At 50.4% G+C, this 18,916-nt stretch overlaps 3 protein-coding genes and 1 long non-coding RNA gene across 6 annotated transcripts in view; 2 read left to right on the top strand and 2 right to left on the bottom strand.

Moving 5' to 3' along the window:
* ACTN3 (actinin alpha 3) overlaps positions 1 to 8,498 on the top strand; it is a 41,491-nt gene extending 32,993 nt beyond the window's left edge. The window contains exons 14-21 of the mRNA XM_081892293.1: positions 3 to 143; positions 692 to 874; positions 2,178 to 2,312; positions 3,117 to 3,296; positions 4,069 to 4,215; positions 6,219 to 6,284; positions 6,606 to 6,764; positions 7,726 to 8,498. Of these exons, the coding sequence (XP_081748419.1) occupies positions 3 to 143; positions 692 to 874; positions 2,178 to 2,312; positions 3,117 to 3,296; positions 4,069 to 4,215; positions 6,219 to 6,284; positions 6,606 to 6,764; positions 7,726 to 7,884 (1,170 nt within the window). The 3' untranslated portion in view covers positions 7,885 to 8,498. The remainder of the gene's footprint in view (positions 1 to 2; positions 144 to 691; positions 875 to 2,177; positions 2,313 to 3,116; positions 3,297 to 4,068; positions 4,216 to 6,218; positions 6,285 to 6,605; positions 6,765 to 7,725) is intronic.
* On the bottom strand, positions 102 to 6,212 carry LOC309359143. Its single transcript, XR_014163728.1, has 3 exons — positions 5,524 to 6,212; positions 4,263 to 5,115; positions 102 to 213 (listed from the first exon to the last, which is right to left on the bottom strand). It is a non-coding gene; the product is annotated as an uncharacterized lncRNA (long non-coding RNA).
* A 1,817-nt stretch (positions 8,499 to 10,315) lies between the features above and the next one.
* Positions 10,316 to 18,488, bottom strand: RCE1 (Ras converting CAAX endopeptidase 1). Its single transcript, XM_081892530.1, has 8 exons — positions 18,289 to 18,488; positions 17,378 to 17,480; positions 15,624 to 15,707; positions 14,694 to 14,772; positions 13,768 to 13,935; positions 12,667 to 12,738; positions 11,836 to 11,898; positions 10,316 to 10,903 (listed from the first exon to the last, which is right to left on the bottom strand). The coding sequence occupies exons 1-8, from the start codon at positions 18,423 to 18,425 to the stop codon at positions 10,656 to 10,658; spliced, it is 954 nt and encodes a 317-aa protein (XP_081748656.1). The 5' UTR covers positions 18,426 to 18,488; the 3' UTR covers positions 10,316 to 10,655.
* LOC309359126 (acylphosphatase-2-like) overlaps positions 18,470 to 18,916 on the top strand; it is a 34,378-nt gene continuing 33,931 nt past the window's right edge. For 2 of the 3 annotated variants that reach the window (XM_081892615.1, XM_081892619.1), the window contains exon 1: positions 18,470 to 18,575. The gene's annotated coding sequence lies outside the window, so the exon portion shown is untranslated. Of the gene's footprint in view, positions 18,576 to 18,878; positions 18,898 to 18,916 lie in introns of those variants that run through there. The other variant, XM_081892616.1, reaches the window with a different exon arrangement.

The raw sequence follows: 18,916 nt of genomic DNA, 5'->3' as shown, positions 1-18,916 counted from the left end.
AGCGTGTGGAGAAGCTGCTGGAGACCATTGACCAGCTGTACCTGGAGTTCGCCAAGAGAGCTGCCCCCTTCAACAACTGGATGGATGGGGCCATCGAGGACCTTCAGGACATGTTTATTGTGCACAGCATTGAAGAGATCCAGGTGAGGCGCATCAGCAGGGCCAAATGCTTCTTGAGAACTCCAAGCAATTACATTGGGCCTGAAATTAGAGCTGGAGAAGGTGTAGTACAGGTCAATAAGGGGTGTTGGAAGCAACTTCATGTTGGTAAAAAAAAGGCTACTTAGCTATGATGGAGGAGGAACATGATACAGGTTTATAACAGTATCATGCAGAGAGTGAGAGCTATCCAACATGGATGGCTTTAAAAGAGGATTAGACAAATTAATGGAGGAGAAAGTTATTGATGGATGGCTGTGTTCTGCCGCCACTGAATACCTGTTGTTGGGAATCACAGTCGAGCAGGGTGCCAATGCATGTGTGTCCAGATCACAAGTTTTCTGGTTGGCCACTGGGACAACAGGAAGCTGGACCAGGTGGGCTGTGAGCCTGATCCAGGAGGCTCGCCTCATGTTCTTATGAAGAGCAATAGATTTAGGTAAAGCAAAAGGAAGTAGAAAGAGCTCATTTCCTTCTGCCTGTCATACTCACCTGGACAGCAGCTAACTTTCACCCCTTCCTCCTGGAGCAGAGCCTGATTACAGCCCATGAGCAGTTCAAAGCCACCCTGCCTGAGGCTGACAAGGAGCGCATGGCCATCCTGGGTATCCAGAACGAGATCCAGAAGATTGCGCAGACCTACGGCATCAAGCTGTCAGGCTTGAACCCTTACACCAACCTCTCGCATCTCGACATCGCCAACAAGTGGGACAGGGTGAGAGCATCCTTTTAAGAAACCAGCCTCATGGTGTGTCTGTGGGAGCTGTGTGAGTTGGGCAAAGGCTTTTGCTGGTTCGGGTCACCCACAAGGAGCTGTGCTCCTCCCAGACTCCTGGGGATACTGTCTTTGCTCCCTTGCTTGTGCTCCCCCTCTCAAAAGACACAGGAGACATCTAGATGGGGTGTGTGGCTATGGGGCACGAAAGCTATATAACTCCTCCAGCATCAAAAGTAACTCTGAATACCAGTTGCTGGGGAATGGTGGTAGGTGAGGGCTATTCATCCATCCATCCATTTGTATGCTGTCCATCTGACTGGGTTATCCCAGCCACTCTGGGCGGCTCCCAACAAAAAAACAGTAAAAACACAAACACAACATCAAACACTAAAGACTTCCCTGAATAGGGCTGCCTTCAGCTGCCCTCACATCCTGCTTGCCTGCTTCCCATGGGGGCATCTAGGATGCTGGACTAGATGGGGCTTTTTTAGTTTTTAGTTTTCAGGTCTTACCTGGTGTTCTTATGGGGGACCTGAGCATACATTCTCACCTCTGCCAGCTCCAGATTGTTTTCTAGAGAGGAATGGAAAGTCTGCTGCCAAGGCACAGACCCATCCCCCGTTTGTTTATAAAATGATTTACAAAATACCAACTCATTAAAAAGAGATGTTAAAATCATTAAAGAATAATAAAATGAAGAAGAAGTGCCCAACAGTGCAGAAAATTAATTCTCCAACAAAGCTTAACAAGCAATCCATGTTTTCAGCAAGGGATGAAATATCAGAATTGTAGCTGCCTGTCCAGTTTCAGGAGGGTGTTTTCCAAATCTCTGGAGTCTTGGCTGATGCAGAAGCTAAACAATGCTGTGGCCCTTCATCCCTGATTCAATAAGTGACAATAAGTCAAGAGCTCCTCTTTCCTGGTGTAGCTGATTAATTCATTGAGCCTCTAAACCAGATGTGGGGAACCTGTCAGGCCCTCCAGCTGTCATTGGACTCCAGACATAGTCAGCATGGCCAGTGATGATGGGAACTGTAGTGCAACCACATCTGGAGGGCTTTCAGGTCCCCTACCCTAAACAAATGCCAAGAAGAGGAACATCTGGAGGTTCCCCAGCTTCCTTGATGCATGTGCTTTGGAAGTCCTGCTTTTATCCTAGGCAGGAAAGGCTCTGAGGGGGCAGAGTACCCCCTGTCCTCCCAGGACTACACCCAACACCACACCAACCCACATCTCCCTCCAGTAGGGTCTCTAAACCCCAGTTCTTATTTGCAGAGTCTCTTTTATCTTGCTTCTCCAGGTGAAGCAGCTGGTCCCACACCGTGATCAAACCCTGCAAGAAGAGCTGGCAAGACAGCAAGCCAATGAACGCCTCCGACGCCAGTTTGCCGCCCAGGCTAACATCATTGGACCCTGGATCCAGACAAAGATGGAGGTAAGGTCCTCTCCTGCCCCATCTGCCAGGGCAAATGCCCTCAAGGACCTCAGCTGAGTGGTAGAACTTTGCATGAAGAAGGTTCTAAGTTCAGTCCCCAATGGCATCTACTGATAGGACTGGGTGACACTCTGGCCCAAAATCCTTGAGAAATGCTGCTGATCAGCATGCAATGCACCAAATATTTGACTCCTTATATGGCAACTCCTTACCAACGCCCCTATCTACCTACATCCCCTGGGAGAGATTACTAGCTCTGTCTGGTGAGGGGGCTGTCTAGTGGGTTAGAAGCAGGATGGGCATTGGAGCATCAGAGCAGGCTTGAGACTCCAGGATGCTTGGACTACTTCCCTAAGTCAGAATCTTACTGCTATTTCTTGACCCTTCCACCTTACAACCCTCTGGACGCCACCCATAGGAGGGATCCAACATATGGCTTTGGAAAGGGTGAAATGGCCCTCTAGGCAACAGTTATGGCTCCTCTCGTTACCAAGAAGTGCTGACCAAATGTGGCAGCTTTGTAAAGCTAATGTATAGTGCATCTGTCTTTGCCAGTGATAAACCATCACTTGTAGGGCAGAGATAGCGAACCTGTGCTCCCCCCAGGTGCTTTTGTACAGCAACGTCCACCAGCCTGACTACTGGCCGTGTTTTCTGAGGCCACTAAGAATTGGTACCCAGCCACACCTGGGGGGCTACAGGTTCTCCCAGTGCTGCTGTAGAGGAAGGGTGCCAAATGAGATCAGAGCTAGGCTGTAGGGTCTTAAGCTAACAGGAGGCTTCCCTTCTGCCCTCCCCTGGCAGGAGATTGGCCACATCTCTGTGGACATCAGCGGGTCTCTTGAGGACCAGATGAACCACCTGAAGCAGCATGAGCAGAACATCATCAACTACAAGGCCAACATTGACAAGCTGGAGGGAGACCACCAACTCATCCAAGAGGCCCTTATCTTTGACAACAAGCACACCAGCTACACTATGGAGGTGGGGGTCTGTGTGTGCATTGCAGGGGTGGGGGCATTTTCAGAAATAATTCCCGGGTGGGCTGTTAAGATACATAAAAGTCAAACTCCACGATGCATGGGTGTAAAAATTATAAATTTCATATGTTTGTGAAAACCAGCCAAAGACTAGTTACTTAGTCTTCCAAGTAGCATCTCGCCTTTGTGCACATAAATATAAGCATTTTGAAGCATGCAAGATTACAGAACTATATGAGAATTATTATTATTTACTGTGGTTTTATATTTGTTGGAAACCACTCAGAGTGGCAGGGGCAACCCAGTCAAATGGGAAGCATATAAATAATACATATAGTAGTAGTAATCTATAAGGAACACCATGAGGAAAATGGGAAATTGAGGCAGATATTTATTCCATGACAATTTGAAATTCGAACTGGAACCTATTTAGTGTGTTGGTAGTCTTATTTGTAGTCTTATTTGTTGGGGCTGTTTCCTTTCCTTTAATTATTTTATCTTTCTTTTAGCTCTTAAAAGGCAAAACTGTACAAAGTGTGGGATTGTACCAGGCTGAATTTATTGACAGCATTTTTGCTGATTTGTTCATACTATTTTGATTTTCAATAAGTGAATATTAAAAAGTGGGGGGGGTAATTCCTGGCTGAACCCCCCCACCAGAATGGATCTCCAGCAAGTAGGTGAAGGATTGGGTGGGTGTGATTGCCCCCCCCACCTCCTTCCCCAGTGCTTCTGGATCTCATTCTGCAAACCCCACTGTCTTTGACTGCATGCAGCACATCCGGGTGGGCTGGGAACAGCTGCTGACCACCATTGCCCGCACTATCAACGAAGTCGAGAACCAGATTCTGACCCGCGATGCCAAGGGAATCAGCCAGGAACAGATGAACGAGTTCCGGGCCTCCTTCAACCATTTCGACCGGGTAAGGTGGCCTCTTGCAAACCCAGCCCCGAACACTCGCACACTCACCGCCGCTTCTCGCTTGCACACTTCTCCTGAGCTTAATCCAACTGCAAGCCTGCAACAGGCAGCCTCCTGCCAAATTCTTGCCTGCACCTCCAGCTCACCCAGCCCTCACACCTGATCCCTGCTGTTGTTCCAGCCATGGAGGCTAATCTAGAGCTGATCAAACGATGGAGTCAGGAGCCTGGTCTCTTGTACTAGACCAAGGGTGAGGGACTCTTTTTCAGCCCAAGGGCCACATTCCCTCATGGGCAACCCAGTGGCAGGTAGGATGAGAGGCAAAAAAGTGGGAGAGGCAATGGGTGCAACCTTTGCACAAGAGGTCACACTCCAGCTGGGCAAAAGCCCACACAGGAAAGCAAGAAGCATGATCATAGGTCAGGGCACTTGAGGGGGGCATGCAGCAGGGCCAGCGAAGAAAGGGAAGGACCATGCCTCAGGGAGAGTCCCGAGGGCCAGGTAGAGAGGCCTTGAGATTCCTTGCCTTAGCCTAGCTAGATTTTCCTCACCTTGGCCAAGCTAGATTTTCCTCACCTTGGCCTAGTTATATTTTCCTCATCTTGGCCTAGTTATATTTTCCTCACCTTGGCCTAGCTGGAGGTTCCTCACCTTGGCCTAGCTAGATTTTCCTCACCTTGGCCTAGTTATATTTTCCTCACCTTGGCCTAGTTATATTTTCCTCACCTTGGCCTAGTTATATTTTCCTCACCTTGGCCTAGTTATATTTTCCTCACCTTGGCCTAGTTATATTTTCCTCACCTTGGCCTAGTTATATTTTCCTCACCTTGGCCTAGTTATATTTTCCTCACCTTGGCCTAGCTAGATTTTCCTCACTTTGGCCTAGCTGGAGGCTCCTCACCTTAAAGGTAAAGGTAAAGGTACCCCTGCCCGTACAGGCCAGTCTTGACAGACTCTGGGGTTGTGCGCTCATCTCACTCTAGAGACCGGGAGCCAGCGCTGTCCGCAGACACTTCCAGGTCATGTGGCCAGCGTGACGAAGCTGCTCTGGCGAACCGGCACCAGAGCAGCACACGGAAACGCCGTTTACCTTCCCGCTATAAAGCGGTACCTATTTATCTACTTGCACTTAAGGGTGCTTTTGAACTGCTAGGTGGGCAGGAGCTGGGACCAAACGACGGGAGCTAACCCCGCCGTGAGGATTCGAACCGCCGACCATGCGATCGGCAAGTCCTAGGTGCTGAGGTTTTACTCACAGCGCCACCCGCGTCCCTCTTTCCTCACCTTAGCCTAGTTATATTTTCCTCACGTTGGCCTAGCTAGAGGTGCCTCATCTTGGCCTAGCTAGATTTTCCTCCCCTTGACCTGACTAGATTTTCCTCACCTTGGTCAAGCTGGAGGTTCCTCATCTTGGCCTAGCTCAAAGCTCGCTTGCCACCATCACCAGTCCATGTCTGCTCTTGATACCAGCAACAAAGAGGGTGTGGCCGGCTAATCCCAGCCTGGCCAACGGAAAAACTTTGAAGTAGTCGCAAGAGGCATGGTGGCCATCTGTGAGGAGGCTGGGACTCCCGAGCCGCCCAATGGCTACACATGGCTTTGGTCTCTCTCTCAGCAACCGTTCAGAGAGGAGGCCAGCTCCAAACGAGCCACAAGAAAGGAGGACTTGGCTGAGCGCGGGGCTTGTTCACAGACTGCGGAAGAGCTATAGCTCAGATGCAGAGCATCTAATTTGCTTGCAAAAGGTCACGGGTTCAATCTCCAGTTAGTGCTGGGAGAGTCTCCTGCCTGAAACCTGGGTAAACTGTTACCAGTCAGTGTAGGCAATAGCGGGTGAGGTGAACCGGATGGTCTGTCTCGATGTAAGGCCACTTCCTGTGTTCCTATGAGGGGTGCCCAGTGCCACCAGTTTATGGAGCATTTCCCTTCAGGAGTGTGGAATTTGGGGCTGGGGGTGTCTCCTTCCAAATCAACAGCTTCTTTCCCCCTCTTTGCTCTTTGCAGAAGAGAAACGGAATGATGGATCCTGACGACTTCCGGGCCTGCTTGATCTCCATGGGATATGACTTGGTAGGAAGCTGCCCCCTTTTGGGGCCTAGAAGGATAGCTTTCCTTACAACATCTGTTGGAGGGCAAATTCTGTGTAGTTTAATATCACAAGGATTTCCTGGTTTGCTTGAAAATGGTGACTGAACCAAAGCCTTGGCCATCCCTAGACAGCAAAACCTGAGTGGAAATGGGTAGGGTCTGCCCTGAGGCAGTTTTCAGCCCCATTCCATGATCCAAGGGTGGCTCTGGGTGGGAAAACTGGTTAGGGATGCTGAATGTCCCTTGGCGGGGAGCATCCCTCCCTGTTTGACCCACCTCCCTATTGCTCTTCCCTCCTGACAGGGCGAGGTGGAGTTTGCACGCATTATGACCCTGGTGGATCCAAACAACACAGGCGTGGTGACCTTCCAGGCCTTCATTGACTTCATGACTCGTGAGACGGCTGAGACAGACACTGCCGAGCAAGTCGTGGCTTCCTTCAAGATCCTGGCTTCAGACAAGGTAAGCGTTGCACCAAAAGAACAGGAGAAGTGGTGGAGCTATCTCTTGTCCACAGAAGCAAAATTTGTGTCTCTTGCTTATTCATAGGACCCAGCAACATTATGCTGAGGTTGAGTGATATTTTGCAGTTAAAATTAAGATCTAGGCATTGAAGCAGAATTCAAAGCCTGCCAATAATCTGTTTCCTCTCTTCTTTATGTCTCCTCTCCTCCCACCAGGCACATTTCAAGCCTTTCCTGGCAGGCCTAGAAAGTGTTTTTGCGGGGGGAAGTGGGGGATGGCTTCTTTCCATTCAGGTAGCAGAGAAGGCTATCCTACCCATTTTAGGCTCGGGCCTTGTTTGCCCCTGGCATGTAACCCTTGACAAACTGCCCCTAAGTGTGGGGAACCTTTGGTGCTGCAGGTGTTGCTGGGACCACAACCCACCAACAGCCAGGAATGATGGGAGGTGTAGTTTGACAACAGCTGGAGAACTCAAGGTTACATCACAGCTGCCCTAACAGAAAAAAGGTTCCTGGACTCCGTTAGTGGAATCTTGCAACCTAGAACAGGCCTGCACAGTGTGCAATGCGTCAACCACATTCCATTCTGGGCCATCTTCTGTGTTGGGTCGCACCAGAGGCAAAAGTGGACAGAGCAACCAAAATAATAATAAAAAATTACTATGCTACAGAAGGCTAGTTTCTATTAGCTCATCTCTACCCTCCACCCAGCCTCAGAAGAGGCATTGTCTGAGTTTGAGGACATGTTCCTGGCAGGCAAAAATGCTGGTGGAGGGTGCAAAGTACACCACCACAGCGTGCAGTCAAGGGAAATAAAATATGGCTAAGGATGTGTAGTCTGGGGGGATGGTTAGGGAACCTCGGAGGGCCACATCTGGCCCCCAAGCCTGAGATGCCTCACCCTTGGTCTTTTGAGTAACATGCTGTTCCTCCTTGTTTGATCCTCCTCCCTGCTGCAGAACTACATCACGATAGAAGAGCTACGTCGGGAGCTGCCACCAGAGCAGGCCGAATACTGCATCAGCAGGATGACGAAGTACACAGGAGCTGACGCTGTGTCCGGCGCTTTGGACTATGTCTCCTTCTCCAGCGCCCTGTACGGAGAGAGCGACCTGTGATCTCTCTGCTCCCTGTCCCACCCTGCCCACCTACCCCCATCTCACCAGAAACAAAAAAAAGCACGTGGGAGCAGAGCAACTCCCCACACACTCGCTTGTGGGGAACTGGTGCCATCGAGAGCCTTGTGCCCACCATGGAAGAGGGGAGGGCACTACCGCTACCAACCCCCACCACCACCACCAAACATCTTCCCCCCACTGCTGGGCAAGAGGCTGAGATTCCCCCCACTTCCACCCACATGCTGCAGCTGGTGGATCCAGGGTGGTTTTGGTGAGGAAACAGTCTCTCAAGGTTCCCCCTCCCCCTTTGTAGAAGCTGTCGTGTCTGTTCTTTGCTGCTGAGCTAGTTGCACACATTCCCCCTCTGTCCTACGCATTCCCTTCCCTCTTCCCCAGAACCCCCCTCTTTCCCTTGGCCCACCCCCACAGGAGAGGCAAGTGTTGTTGCTGACCTAGAGGGAGGGGCCACCGTTTGACCAGACGGGCCACCGCCAAATGCATCTCCTGGCATTTATGCTGGGACTGGGAAGGAGGCGGGTATCAGAGGAGGCAGGGGAGGGCTGGCTTGGAAGGAATGCTGTACCAATAAACTGCGCCCACTGGAGGCCCACCCAGCATGGAAGTCCTTTTTTCCCCCCACCCTGTTGCACTTGGACAAGTATATGGAATGGCATGTACAGGAGAGGGGAAGGCTAGACCTTTGAGTAGGAATAGATGGGGAGCCAAGGATGGGGAACCTGTAGCCCTGCGGATGTTGTTGGACAGCAGCTTCCATCAGCCCCAACCACATAGCCAGCGATGATGGAAGCTGTTAAGCAAAAACAAATTCAAATAAGCATCTGGGGGACAATTGGTCTATTGTCTCAAGAGATAACGGAGTGGGCCTCCATGGATGAAGTCAAATGGCTGCGTTAGCAGCACCAAAGCGACCTCCCTGGAGCGCAAGCTTGGACAGTGCGTATGGAGGTCCTGGCTGCCCATACAAGTCCCCCCTCCTCTTGGCCTTGCTGATGTGGTCCAAAGGAAGGCAGAGCAATACATTTGGCTCCAACTTGGCTGCAGGAGTTGCAGGAAGGAGATATACAAGGTGCCATCCAACTGTCTTTGGGATTCCACTCTGGATTTGTGTGGGGTTTACTCTTTAGCCTTTTCTTCTCCCCAAGCTATCCCACAAGACAGTGGAGGTTTAGGATCAGAGTTTATCTTCTCCTAGATGGCTACCTTCCCAAGTTGACGAGCCCAATCTGCCCCTCACTTCCCTCTACAGCACATGCAGAAACTACCTTCTTGACTGTTGGATCCACCATTGGGCTTGTCTGCTCAATCCACCAGAGCCTGTCTTTGCATGCAGGGGAAGTCCCTAACTCATTGAGGGTTTGAGACTCATCGGCTATCTTCACCAGGTATAGTCGGCCGGCCAAAGCAGTTTTTCAGGGGGAAGCCACTGCTGCATGCTGATAGCTTCTAGGAGCCACAGAGTGTGAAGTTCAGGGTGTCCCATTGCTGCTTTATATACAGTTCATTCTCTAGCTATCCCCCACCCTCAACACACCGTGGATCGTGTTTAACCACATCCAGAGACAGAAAAAGTATACACACAGTTCTGTAAAATCGCCCCTGGTTCTTATAGCAGCTTGGGGAGGGGTGGGTGGGAGCTCAGCACTTTTGGAATTTTTTTTCATCCTCTGGTGCAAATGGCAGCTTTGGGCTTGTAGTCCCACAAACACCTGGAGGCCACAGGCTCCCCCCACACCAGCCTTAGCAGCAACGTGAAGCTTCCTCACTCTGAACTTCAGCCAGATGATCCTGCAATAGAGTACAACAGGATACTGTCACGTGCAAGGCCACTGGTGGAGGCATGTGAGGTCACTGCCATGATCATATTGCATGTCCAAAGGTTCCTGGAAGAAACATTTTCTCGTACTGTGCTCCTTCCAAGTTGTGTGGCAGAGCAGGGCTCCATCAGTCCAGCAGAGACTGTGATGCTAAAAACTTGCATCTCATCTGCTCCAGCTACCTTCTGGGCAGACTGGGGCAAAAGCACCTACTTTCCGGAAGCAAAACACTCCTCCCTTTGTTTTCAGCAGAGAACTGCATCTGGGATAGAGCTTGATGGGAGAACAGCTGTCGTCAAACTCCCAGTCCCAGTCAATGTGGCCAAGGCTTAGGGCTGACGGGAGATGGAATCTCCCAACACCTGGAAGGTCGGCCTCCCCATCCCCATGACCTCAATGAAGTTGTTGCCTGGTCGCAAGTACTTGTGGCCCACCCTCTGCCAGAACCAACAGAAACTCAGCAAGCTCTGCCCCTTCACCAAGTACCCAGCACTGCCAGCCCTGAATAAAACGCAAGCGCCAAGTCTATAACCAAACGACACAGCAGAAGGACAGAGCACCTTCAAACCCCAGCCACAATTAAAACACCAACAGGGCCTCGTTAAAGTCCTTTAATAATAAAAAATAGAGCTCTTTGGGGCCCGGAGGAAAAGAAGGCCCCCCCAGGGGTCTATAAAAAGGGCTGGCTGGCTCAGGCGGAGATGTGTGCAAGAACGCAGGCACAGCTACGTTTCCACCGCAAATGGGTTTCAGGGAATGGCTTTTCCCACTCTCCCCATGACAACTGCAGAAGAGGACGAGGAGGGTAGGGGTGGGGGCCATGAGGAGAAAGCCACCTTGAAACCGGCGCAAGTGTACAGCGTCAGCACTGTGTGCCACTGTGGACGCAAGGGTGCAAGGAGTGTGGGGAGATTGGGAGAAGGTCCCAGGCAGGTGTCAAGAGCAGAGGGAGAAGCTGCCGAGGCTGCTGGTGTGCGAAGTCAGTCTGGAGAGGGAGCAGATGGGCAGGCGGCCGAAGAAAGCGGGATCCGTCATGGGGTGCAAGAGGAGGAGGAAGAGGATCACTCCCAGCAGGTAGAAGAAGATGATGAGGCAGCGCTGTGGGTGGTCCAGGGCTGCGCCGACAGCAGGGAACCCGACGTAGTTGCAGAAGGAGTGGCAGAGCACAGGCCCAATGAGGTGCCCTGTGGGGAGAGGAAGGGGGAGGTGATGAGCAGAATGCCTCCAGCAGAGACCATTGAAAATCCTAGTCCTTATGGGCTGGAGAGAAAACTCATGTGGGGTTGCAATCAAAATGGCTTAGGCTAAGAGTTCTCTCTGAAGACATCCTAATTCCTTTCACCACACACACACACACACACACACACACACACACACACAGAATATTCCATTAACCTATATGGTACCTTAATGCTATTGCCCTAAGAAATCTGGATCGCTCATAATGTCTGCTTAAATCTGCCTATCAGGGGAAGTACAGTGTTCTAAAGTAAAAAGAAGCAGCAGCACACACTGATTTTAGGCTATTTATTAATCCTGTCCTCTGCTTCCACACCACCTCTCCTTAGGACAACCTGGTAAAGGCAGGTTAGGGTGAAAGACAGCAGTCACTGAAAGATTCATGGCCAAGGGGAGTGCCTCTCTGACATTCATTCCTAAGGGAAGGGCCTGCATCACAACAGGCATCATTTCACATTCTCTCGTGCCTCCACCTCTTTCGGCTTTCCTCCTCTGGCTGACACTCAGCATTGTGCAGCCCCTGTAAACTGCGCTGAAAAATTTCTGTCCCCATTGGGCTGTTTTTTAAGCCTTCTCTCTTTCAGTACTGCTGCACCCACCGGAACTCACCCAATGCATGCCAATACCTCCCACCCCTTGATCCTCCGTGGCCCAGTTTTGGTGCCAAACGTCAGCCATTAACCATTTGGTTTTGGTATCCAAGGGAACTGAGATACTCAAACTCTCTCACACGCATAATGTGATTGCCAGCTGCTACCTTGGGGAGCAACTGAGAAGGAGAGGGACGGGGGGAGTCCCCATTAACATAGGCAGCACCTTCTCATTCCTAAACCCCACCCCAACTGGTGCAATTCCCTTATTCACTTTCCCCACCTACCTGTCCGGATGAAGATGAAGGCTGTATATGTTCCGAAAACAGCTGTGTATGAAAACTGGAACACTGCAAAGGGAGGAAGCAGTCCGTCAGAAGCTGGCGGAGGAGTGAGAAGAGGGTGGTAGGGGGCTGGGGAGAGCATCAATTTTCAGGCAGCATCCTCTGGGTGAGCAGGTTGCCCAGACAGTGATACACCACATAATGAAATTGGCTTACTTTGTTTGGCCAACGCCATCTACACTTTTCAGACTGAGCTAAATGCCAATATATACATTTGTGCAGAACGAACAATCAAATTCCTTAGCCCAGGTCAGACCCTTTTGTCCATCTAGCCCTGTACAGTCGTACCTTGGTTTTCAAACAGCTTAGTTGTCAAACGTTTTGGCTTCCGAACGCCACAAACCCAGAAGTGAGTGTTCCGGTTTGCGAACTATTTTTGGAAGCTGAATGTCCGACGGTGCTTCCGTGGCTTCTGATTGGTTGCAGGAGCTTCCAATCATTTTGGTTTTCAAATGTTTTGGAAGTCGAATGGACTTCCGGAATGGATTCCATTCGGCTTCCAAGGTACGACTGTACTCTGAGAGGCAGCAGCTACCCTGGCCCTCCAGCAGAGACGGGACCACCTGATTCCTCCAAAGGAACATGCCAGAAATCGGAGCTGCGGATTGAACCTCTGGGTGCAAAGTGTGCGCTCTGCCACTCAGCTTACATCTCCTCCCGAAATGGTAACACAGCCGTATATGTATGTATATATCAAAAAGACCCTGTGGCCAATGTCCCACCACCCTCTTGGCTTCTGATGGTGAGGAAAATAAGGGACCGCCCAAGCCATACCTGCTGAGAGGAAGATGCTGGCTGTGCTTCCTTGGCGAAACCGTAGCTGCTCAATGACATGGTGAAAGTGAGCTAGAAAACAAAGACGCAACTCAGCACATGTGGCAGAACAGCCTTCTCCCTCCCCACATCATCTCCCTGCAAAATGCCAAGGTTCTTCCCGCGACCTTAGAAGAGCCCGTTGCATTAGTCCAGCATCCTGTTCTCACACTGGCTGACCAGATGCCAGTGCAAATCCCCGAAGCAAGACCTGAGAACAAGAGCACTCCCTGTTCTGTGATGCCCAGCAATTTGGATTCACAGTGGAGGCAGAGTACAGCTGTTGTGGCTAAGTTTTAGCCACTGATAGCTACTTCTCCTCTGTGAATTCATCTAATCCTCCTTTAAACCCATCCAACTTGGTGGCCACCACTGCCTCCTGTGGGATTGAGTTCCATAGTTTAAATCTGAAATGCATGAAATACTTTCTTTTGTCTGCCCTGAATCTCCCAACATTCAGATTCAGAGGGTGCCCATGAGTTCTAGTGCCATGAAAGAGGGATGTTTTTCTCTGTCTGCTCTCAATATGCCATACGTAATTTTATAAATTCCTATCATGTTGCCTCTTACTTGCCTTTTCTCTAAACTAAAAAGGCACAACCGCTGCAACCTTTTTTCAGAGGGGAGTTGTAAACAGACAAGGACATTGGCAGGATTGTTGTAATAACCTGCAGTTTCATAAGAGTAAATAATTAAAGTAGCTGAATAAAAGAGTAAGTGAGGTTTCTTTAGAATATGCAAGAAATGATAAAAAAAATTAAGAAGCCGCAGAAAGAGTAGGAAGTGCCCCAAAACTTTCTGTAGTTTCAGCCCTGAGAAATCTGTGGCTTTGCAGGCCTCACTGGACTACAACTCCCATCAGCCCCAGCCAGTAAGTGATGATGGGAGATGGAGTCTTGCAACCTCCACACAGCTTGAAAAGTTCACCATCCTTGGTTTCAGGCCCACAAAAATGTGTCAGCCTTGTGCTAAGAAGGAACTAGAAAGTCCAGGCAATTAGGTGAAGGTTGGGGCCGCCTCAAGAAACAGTCTCCTCTTGCCGGGGGGAAATATGGCACTCACCGACTCCGAAGAACAGCGGGCAGGTGAAGACAGCAGGCCCCAATCCCGTGCAAGGGACGAGCATGGGCAGCATGCAGGCCCGGAAGACCAGCTCCTCCGTGAAGGGCGCAATGACCTGGTTGCGGAGCCAGCGCATGTCAGTCAGACAGAGAACCCAAAAGCTGGGGTCTGGGGGGGCGAGGAGGAGGAGTAGTGTTACTTACACCCCACCCCTCCTTGGTCTCCTGAGAAAGCACAGCAGTAGCAACAAAAAGGGGGTGTTTTGTCAATGGGTGTCCAAGAAGGAGGGCAATTATAACCACTTGGCCAGGGGCTTAAAGCACACATTCCACAGAGGCATGGAAAAGCAGGCACTGGGATGACATCCCATCAACCAACCTGTGAGCCTTCCAGCTGCTTTGGACTACAACTCCCATCACTCCAGCCAGCATGAAAAGCTTGCTTCCTGAAATGAGCGCATTGCATACTCGGAGTAGAGTGTTGTGAGGGAAAACAAGGAGACACTCGCTTGTTGCCCTATAGCAAGGTCCGAATGCAGCCTTCCAGGCCTTTACTGTCTATCTGATTCTCAGGCTGCAACCCTTACCAGACCTGCTTCACGTCCCCCCACCCATTCAGTGTTTTTGCCTGGCTGGAATGTGTCTATGAACTCTGGTAATGCTTCTTGTTTGCCAGGACAGAAGACAGAGGAAGGTGGGTGGGTAAGTTCAGGTAAAAACTAGCCTCCTGTACAAGGGTAACGCTCACATTCGTTACTCCAGCCCCTTCTTGCCTCTGGCTCCGCCCACCCTGGAAAGTGGCCCCTGGAAGCTTCTACAGAAGGGAATGTGGCCCCTGGCCTGTAAAAGTTTCCCAGCCCCACCCCTAGAGTCTCTTGCAGTTGCTCTCCAAGCCCTGCCATCACATGCCAATCTACGTAGTCTTACCAAACGCAACTTTCAAACCTTCTACCAGGTCCCAAGGACAGTCCATCGAGAGCTGGATAAGAGGACCAAGGAATAGGACCTGTGGGGCGAGGGAGAAGGAGCAAAGAACACGTTCACAAGCACATGTAAAAATCAGCCCTTGCATTTTCTGCATCTGGTGTGTAAATATGGAAGAGCCACATTGGTCAGCATGGCATTGAGGGTTGTCTTTCCCCCTCCTCCTTTTTAAAAAGCTTTTTATTGAAAAGTTTTAAACTAGTATAAATTGCTACATATCAACATCATTATTCAAAATTTTGCATAATAAAAAGGGTATAAACTAAAAGAATAAAAGATCAGAACAATTTTCCTGGCAAAACATTTTGATTAGTACACCTGTTCCAGAATAAACAAGAATCTATTCCATCCCAATCTCCGTAACTATTCTTCAGCCTTTCCGCTTCATCTTTCTTGAAATGAAGTGCATTGAGTGGAGATTGCCCTCCATCAAAAAAGTTCTGTCCTATTTTTATAGAGTTGTCATCCAGGCCAATCCCCTGAAGCACAGGAATCTTTTGCCCAACACAGGGCTCAAACCCACGACCCTGAGATTAAAAGTCTCATGCTCTACCAACAGAGCTATCCTTTAAACCTCTTTACTCTGGCTTTTGAAACTTGAGGTGTATATCTTTAGGACCCACCTTATTTGGGGGGGTTGTAAGTTGCTTTAAACTGCTATTAATATTGCGTTCTAATGTCGTAACCTGCGGTGGGACCTTAGGGTGAAGGGTAAGGCTGTACAAAGGTAAAATGTGTATTAATTGCTCCCTACGCTGGCCTCACCCAGCACTTGTACATGGTCCCCAGAAGGGAGAATGGCTTAAATATGCGGGAGTAAATGAGCCCTGCTGAATCCTAGCAGAGCGCTGGCTGATCAAGAGCTGCACTTACCATGGTTAACAGCAAAGGCAGCACGGTTGCTGGTATAATGCCCTCAAGCCGGAAGCCCATCAGGGCAAGAAGGGATGCATCTGGCTGAGCAGAAGAGGAAACGCCTTCATTAGCCCTGGGGAAGCACAAATCCCCCCCCCCAAACAATCTGCCATAGCTTGCAATGGTGCAATGCAAATAAGTTACAAAGCACAACCGGACATCAATTCATGCCACTGGTCTACCCAGCTGAGGACTGTCTTCCCTGACTGCCCAGGGCTACTGGAGCTCCTTTAACTGGAGATACTGAAAACAGAACTTGGATCCTTTATACACGCTAATAAATATGGGCTCCCCACTGGGGCACTGTCCTAGTGCTTATATAACAAATAGCTCATGACAGCTTTTCGGCGCCACCTAAAAACATGATTGTTCAGGCAAGCCTACCCGGGCTCTTAGAAATGCCGGTGTGAATTTTAACTCGGTTTAGTATTTTAACTTCATGTATGTTTTAACGTATTGTATTTTTTTCTTGATTCTATTATCTTTTTGTGAACCGCTTTGAGGTTTGCTTGTTTGTACAATCAATCAGTGTATAAATTTTATGAAATAAATGACGGCTTGCACAAGCAAGCCAAGCCACAATTGGAGGCATAGGAATACAGGAAGCCACTGGGTATCAAGTCAGATCACTGGGTTCATCCAGATCACTGCCACCTGCAGTGACTGGCAGCACCTCCTCAGGGTTTCAGAACGGGTCTTTCTACATGGAAATATCAGGGGACTGAACTCGTGGCTTTCTGCATGCAAAGCAGGTGATCTACCAGAGAGCTATGGTTCTTCCCTTAAAAATAAATTAAGGTTCCAACCCTCATGGTTCTGAATAAAGGGCTGATCTAAATAGCATGGTGCCTTCATGAATGCAAAGTTCGAACATTGTGCTAAAAGCAGACACCATACACATCCAGACACTCTTACATAACTGACAATCTGTCCCCCAGGACAATTTTCTTTTCCATTAGGGCGACGGTAGATGGTTTCCATCACACAAGCGGTATAAAAAGCCTTACTGTAAACAACGTCACACCGTTCCAATAACATCCTACGTAGTCTTCATAGGCTCAGATGCCTGAGAAGTGGTGGTGATGGAGGCACCCCCATAATACTATACAAACGATCATTCCAAAATGTACAGGGGCACAGCAGAGGCATCGGAACAGGAACGAGGGGAAAAGGCAGCAGCCAGAGTTTTGGAATGGCACTGATCATGCCGATCACCAAAACAGTTTCGAAAGAATGTCACTGGCTGCCTATTCGTTTCCAGGCCCAATTCAAAGGCTGGTGCTCACCCACTGAAGTCCTAAACAGCTTAGGACCCAAGTAGGACCCAACAGCCTCCTCCTGTACCAACCTGAGTGCACATAAAGGGTACCAGCCCACATCCAGCTCAGTAACAGGATTGAACCTAAAACCTTTTGCATGCAAAGTAGATGCTCTACTTTGCATCTACTGTGCTGCAACCCACGCCCAAGTCGTTTAGGCACCAGGTAAGTTTTGGTTTTTCAAAAAATACCCAGATATTTAAAAACATTTTAGTGCCTTCAGCGTCTTAAACTCTCTGGCTTTTAAATGCTGACCGTTTCGTATGTTTTATTGTTTTGATTTTAGGATTTTAAAAGGTGGCATATAAATGACCTTATTAATTAAAGAAGCTTGAAGTGACAGAAATCTGCTTATTTTGGCCAGGCATTTTCCAGACCCGGCCATGATCTCACCTTAATGCCTGTCACCTCTTTCCAGGCCCAGATGAATATGGGTGAGAGGCTGGAGACAATGAGGACGCTGGTGAACCTCCGTTTGATGACAGCTGGGTGGTCCCTGGAAGGAGAAAGGCCCAGCAGGAGAAGAAGCTGCAGGAGCTGGACCTCTAGAGGCCCTGGCTGAGGCTGCCCACCCGGCAAAGATGCAAATCCCCCCAAGGCAAGACTGCAGCAGGAGCACAGCTACAGTATTCACAGGGTTTATTTCTTACATTTTTTTTTTAAACCTGGGATAGGAACCCCAACGGCTTCCCCATTCAACGCAGAGCTTCCTGCCCGTTTGAAGAGTTTGCAAAGAAACCCACAGACTCTTGCCTGACCCATGTCTCAATCCAGGAAGAAAGCGATTATATAAGCAAAGTTATATCGTGCGGGGGGGGGGGGGCGGCGGCTAGCCAGCAAAGGCTCCTGGACACTACTGACTCCCAGAAGTTGCTGCTATCCATTGCAGACGGGCGTTCATAGCTGAGCGCGGACTTCAAAGAAGCCCGGCCACCTTAAGCGCCCACGTTTGGAGTGCAGCGTCGGGTCGGGGGGGGGCGGACACTCATTTTACAATCTTTCCCAGTGCATTAAATGTTGCAACTGACACTCAGAGCAACTTCTGCCTCACCTGGAGCACTCGCCTCCCGTCTGTTCGGGCCGTGGCGTTTTCGTGCAACCCCGTCCAGCCCCCAAAGAGCGGGAAAGGTTCCCCCCTCCTCCAGGGAGCCTAGACGCTTCAAGGGAACCTGCGAGCCAAGACTTCGCGGGTGGGTGCTGGGGTCGGAGCAAGCGAAAGACGCAGCGCGCCTGGCCCGGCGGGGAGCCGAGCGGGGCTTTTTTTTCTTCCCCACGGGGGCGCATCTCGGCTCTCCTCCACTCACCTGGGCAAGTGGCTCTTCCACACGTAGAGGCTGCCCACATAGCAGCAGGCCAGGCTGAGGCAGGAGAAGAGCGAGGCCCAGCAGAGCCCCGAGCCGGAGCCCCCCGGCTCCGCGCCCGCTGCCGTCTCCTCCGACATAGGAGATCAGAACAGCCCGGCTGCCCAGGCAAGGCAGGCTGGGCCGCGTGGAGGAGCCTCCGCCTCCAGGCCGCGGAAGAGGAAGCCAGCTGAGCGGGCGGCGCAGCCAAGGGCAGCGGAGCGGGCCCAGCCCGCCAAGCAAGTGCGACGGTAAGACCCCCAGCCGGGGCAAGGCGGGGGCGCCGGGGCGGGGGCTCCACCCACCGCCCACTTCGCGGCTTGCAAGCGTTTCCCACGGCAAGCTCCACCCCCTCCCCACATTGCAGCGGTTTCACCGCGCTCTCCCCCCCCCCCCCGCAATCCCCGTTGCGAACAGACTGGTACCCCTCCCCCCCCACTTCATGCCCCAAGTCGATAAGCAGAATGGTTTCGTTTTCCAGTACTGTATTCATTCGCCCAACTTCTCTTCCTAGGAAGAGGGGAGCCACCATTTCTTTTTACTAATTGGAAGACAGTCAGCAGATGCACAATTGTAAGGAGAGTTTCACCTA

The sequence above is a fragment of the Podarcis melisellensis genome (genome assembly GCF_964234715.1).
Source record: "Podarcis melisellensis genome assembly, chromosome: 16".
NCBI classification, from domain to species: domain Eukaryota; kingdom Metazoa; phylum Chordata; class Lepidosauria; order Squamata; family Lacertidae; genus Podarcis; species Podarcis melisellensis.
The sequence above is the reverse complement of the archived record's forward strand: the minus strand, read 5'-3'. Positions and strand labels throughout refer to the sequence as shown.

Excerpts from the sequence above, each read along its gene's own strand:
- RCE1 (XM_081892530.1), bottom strand. The coding sequence starts at position 18,425 with ATGTCGGAGGAGACGGCAGCGGGCGCGGAGCCGGGGGGCTCCGGCTCG. Across the intron at positions 14,773-15,623 it reads TGCCTTTGCTGTTAACCATG|GTCCTATTCCTTGGTCCTCT; the intron begins GTAAGTGCAGCT and ends CTCGCCCCACAG. Across the intron at positions 10,904-11,835 it reads CTTCATCTTCATCCGGACAG|GGCACCTCATTGGGCCTGTG; the intron begins GTAGGTGGGGAA and ends CTCTCCCCACAG.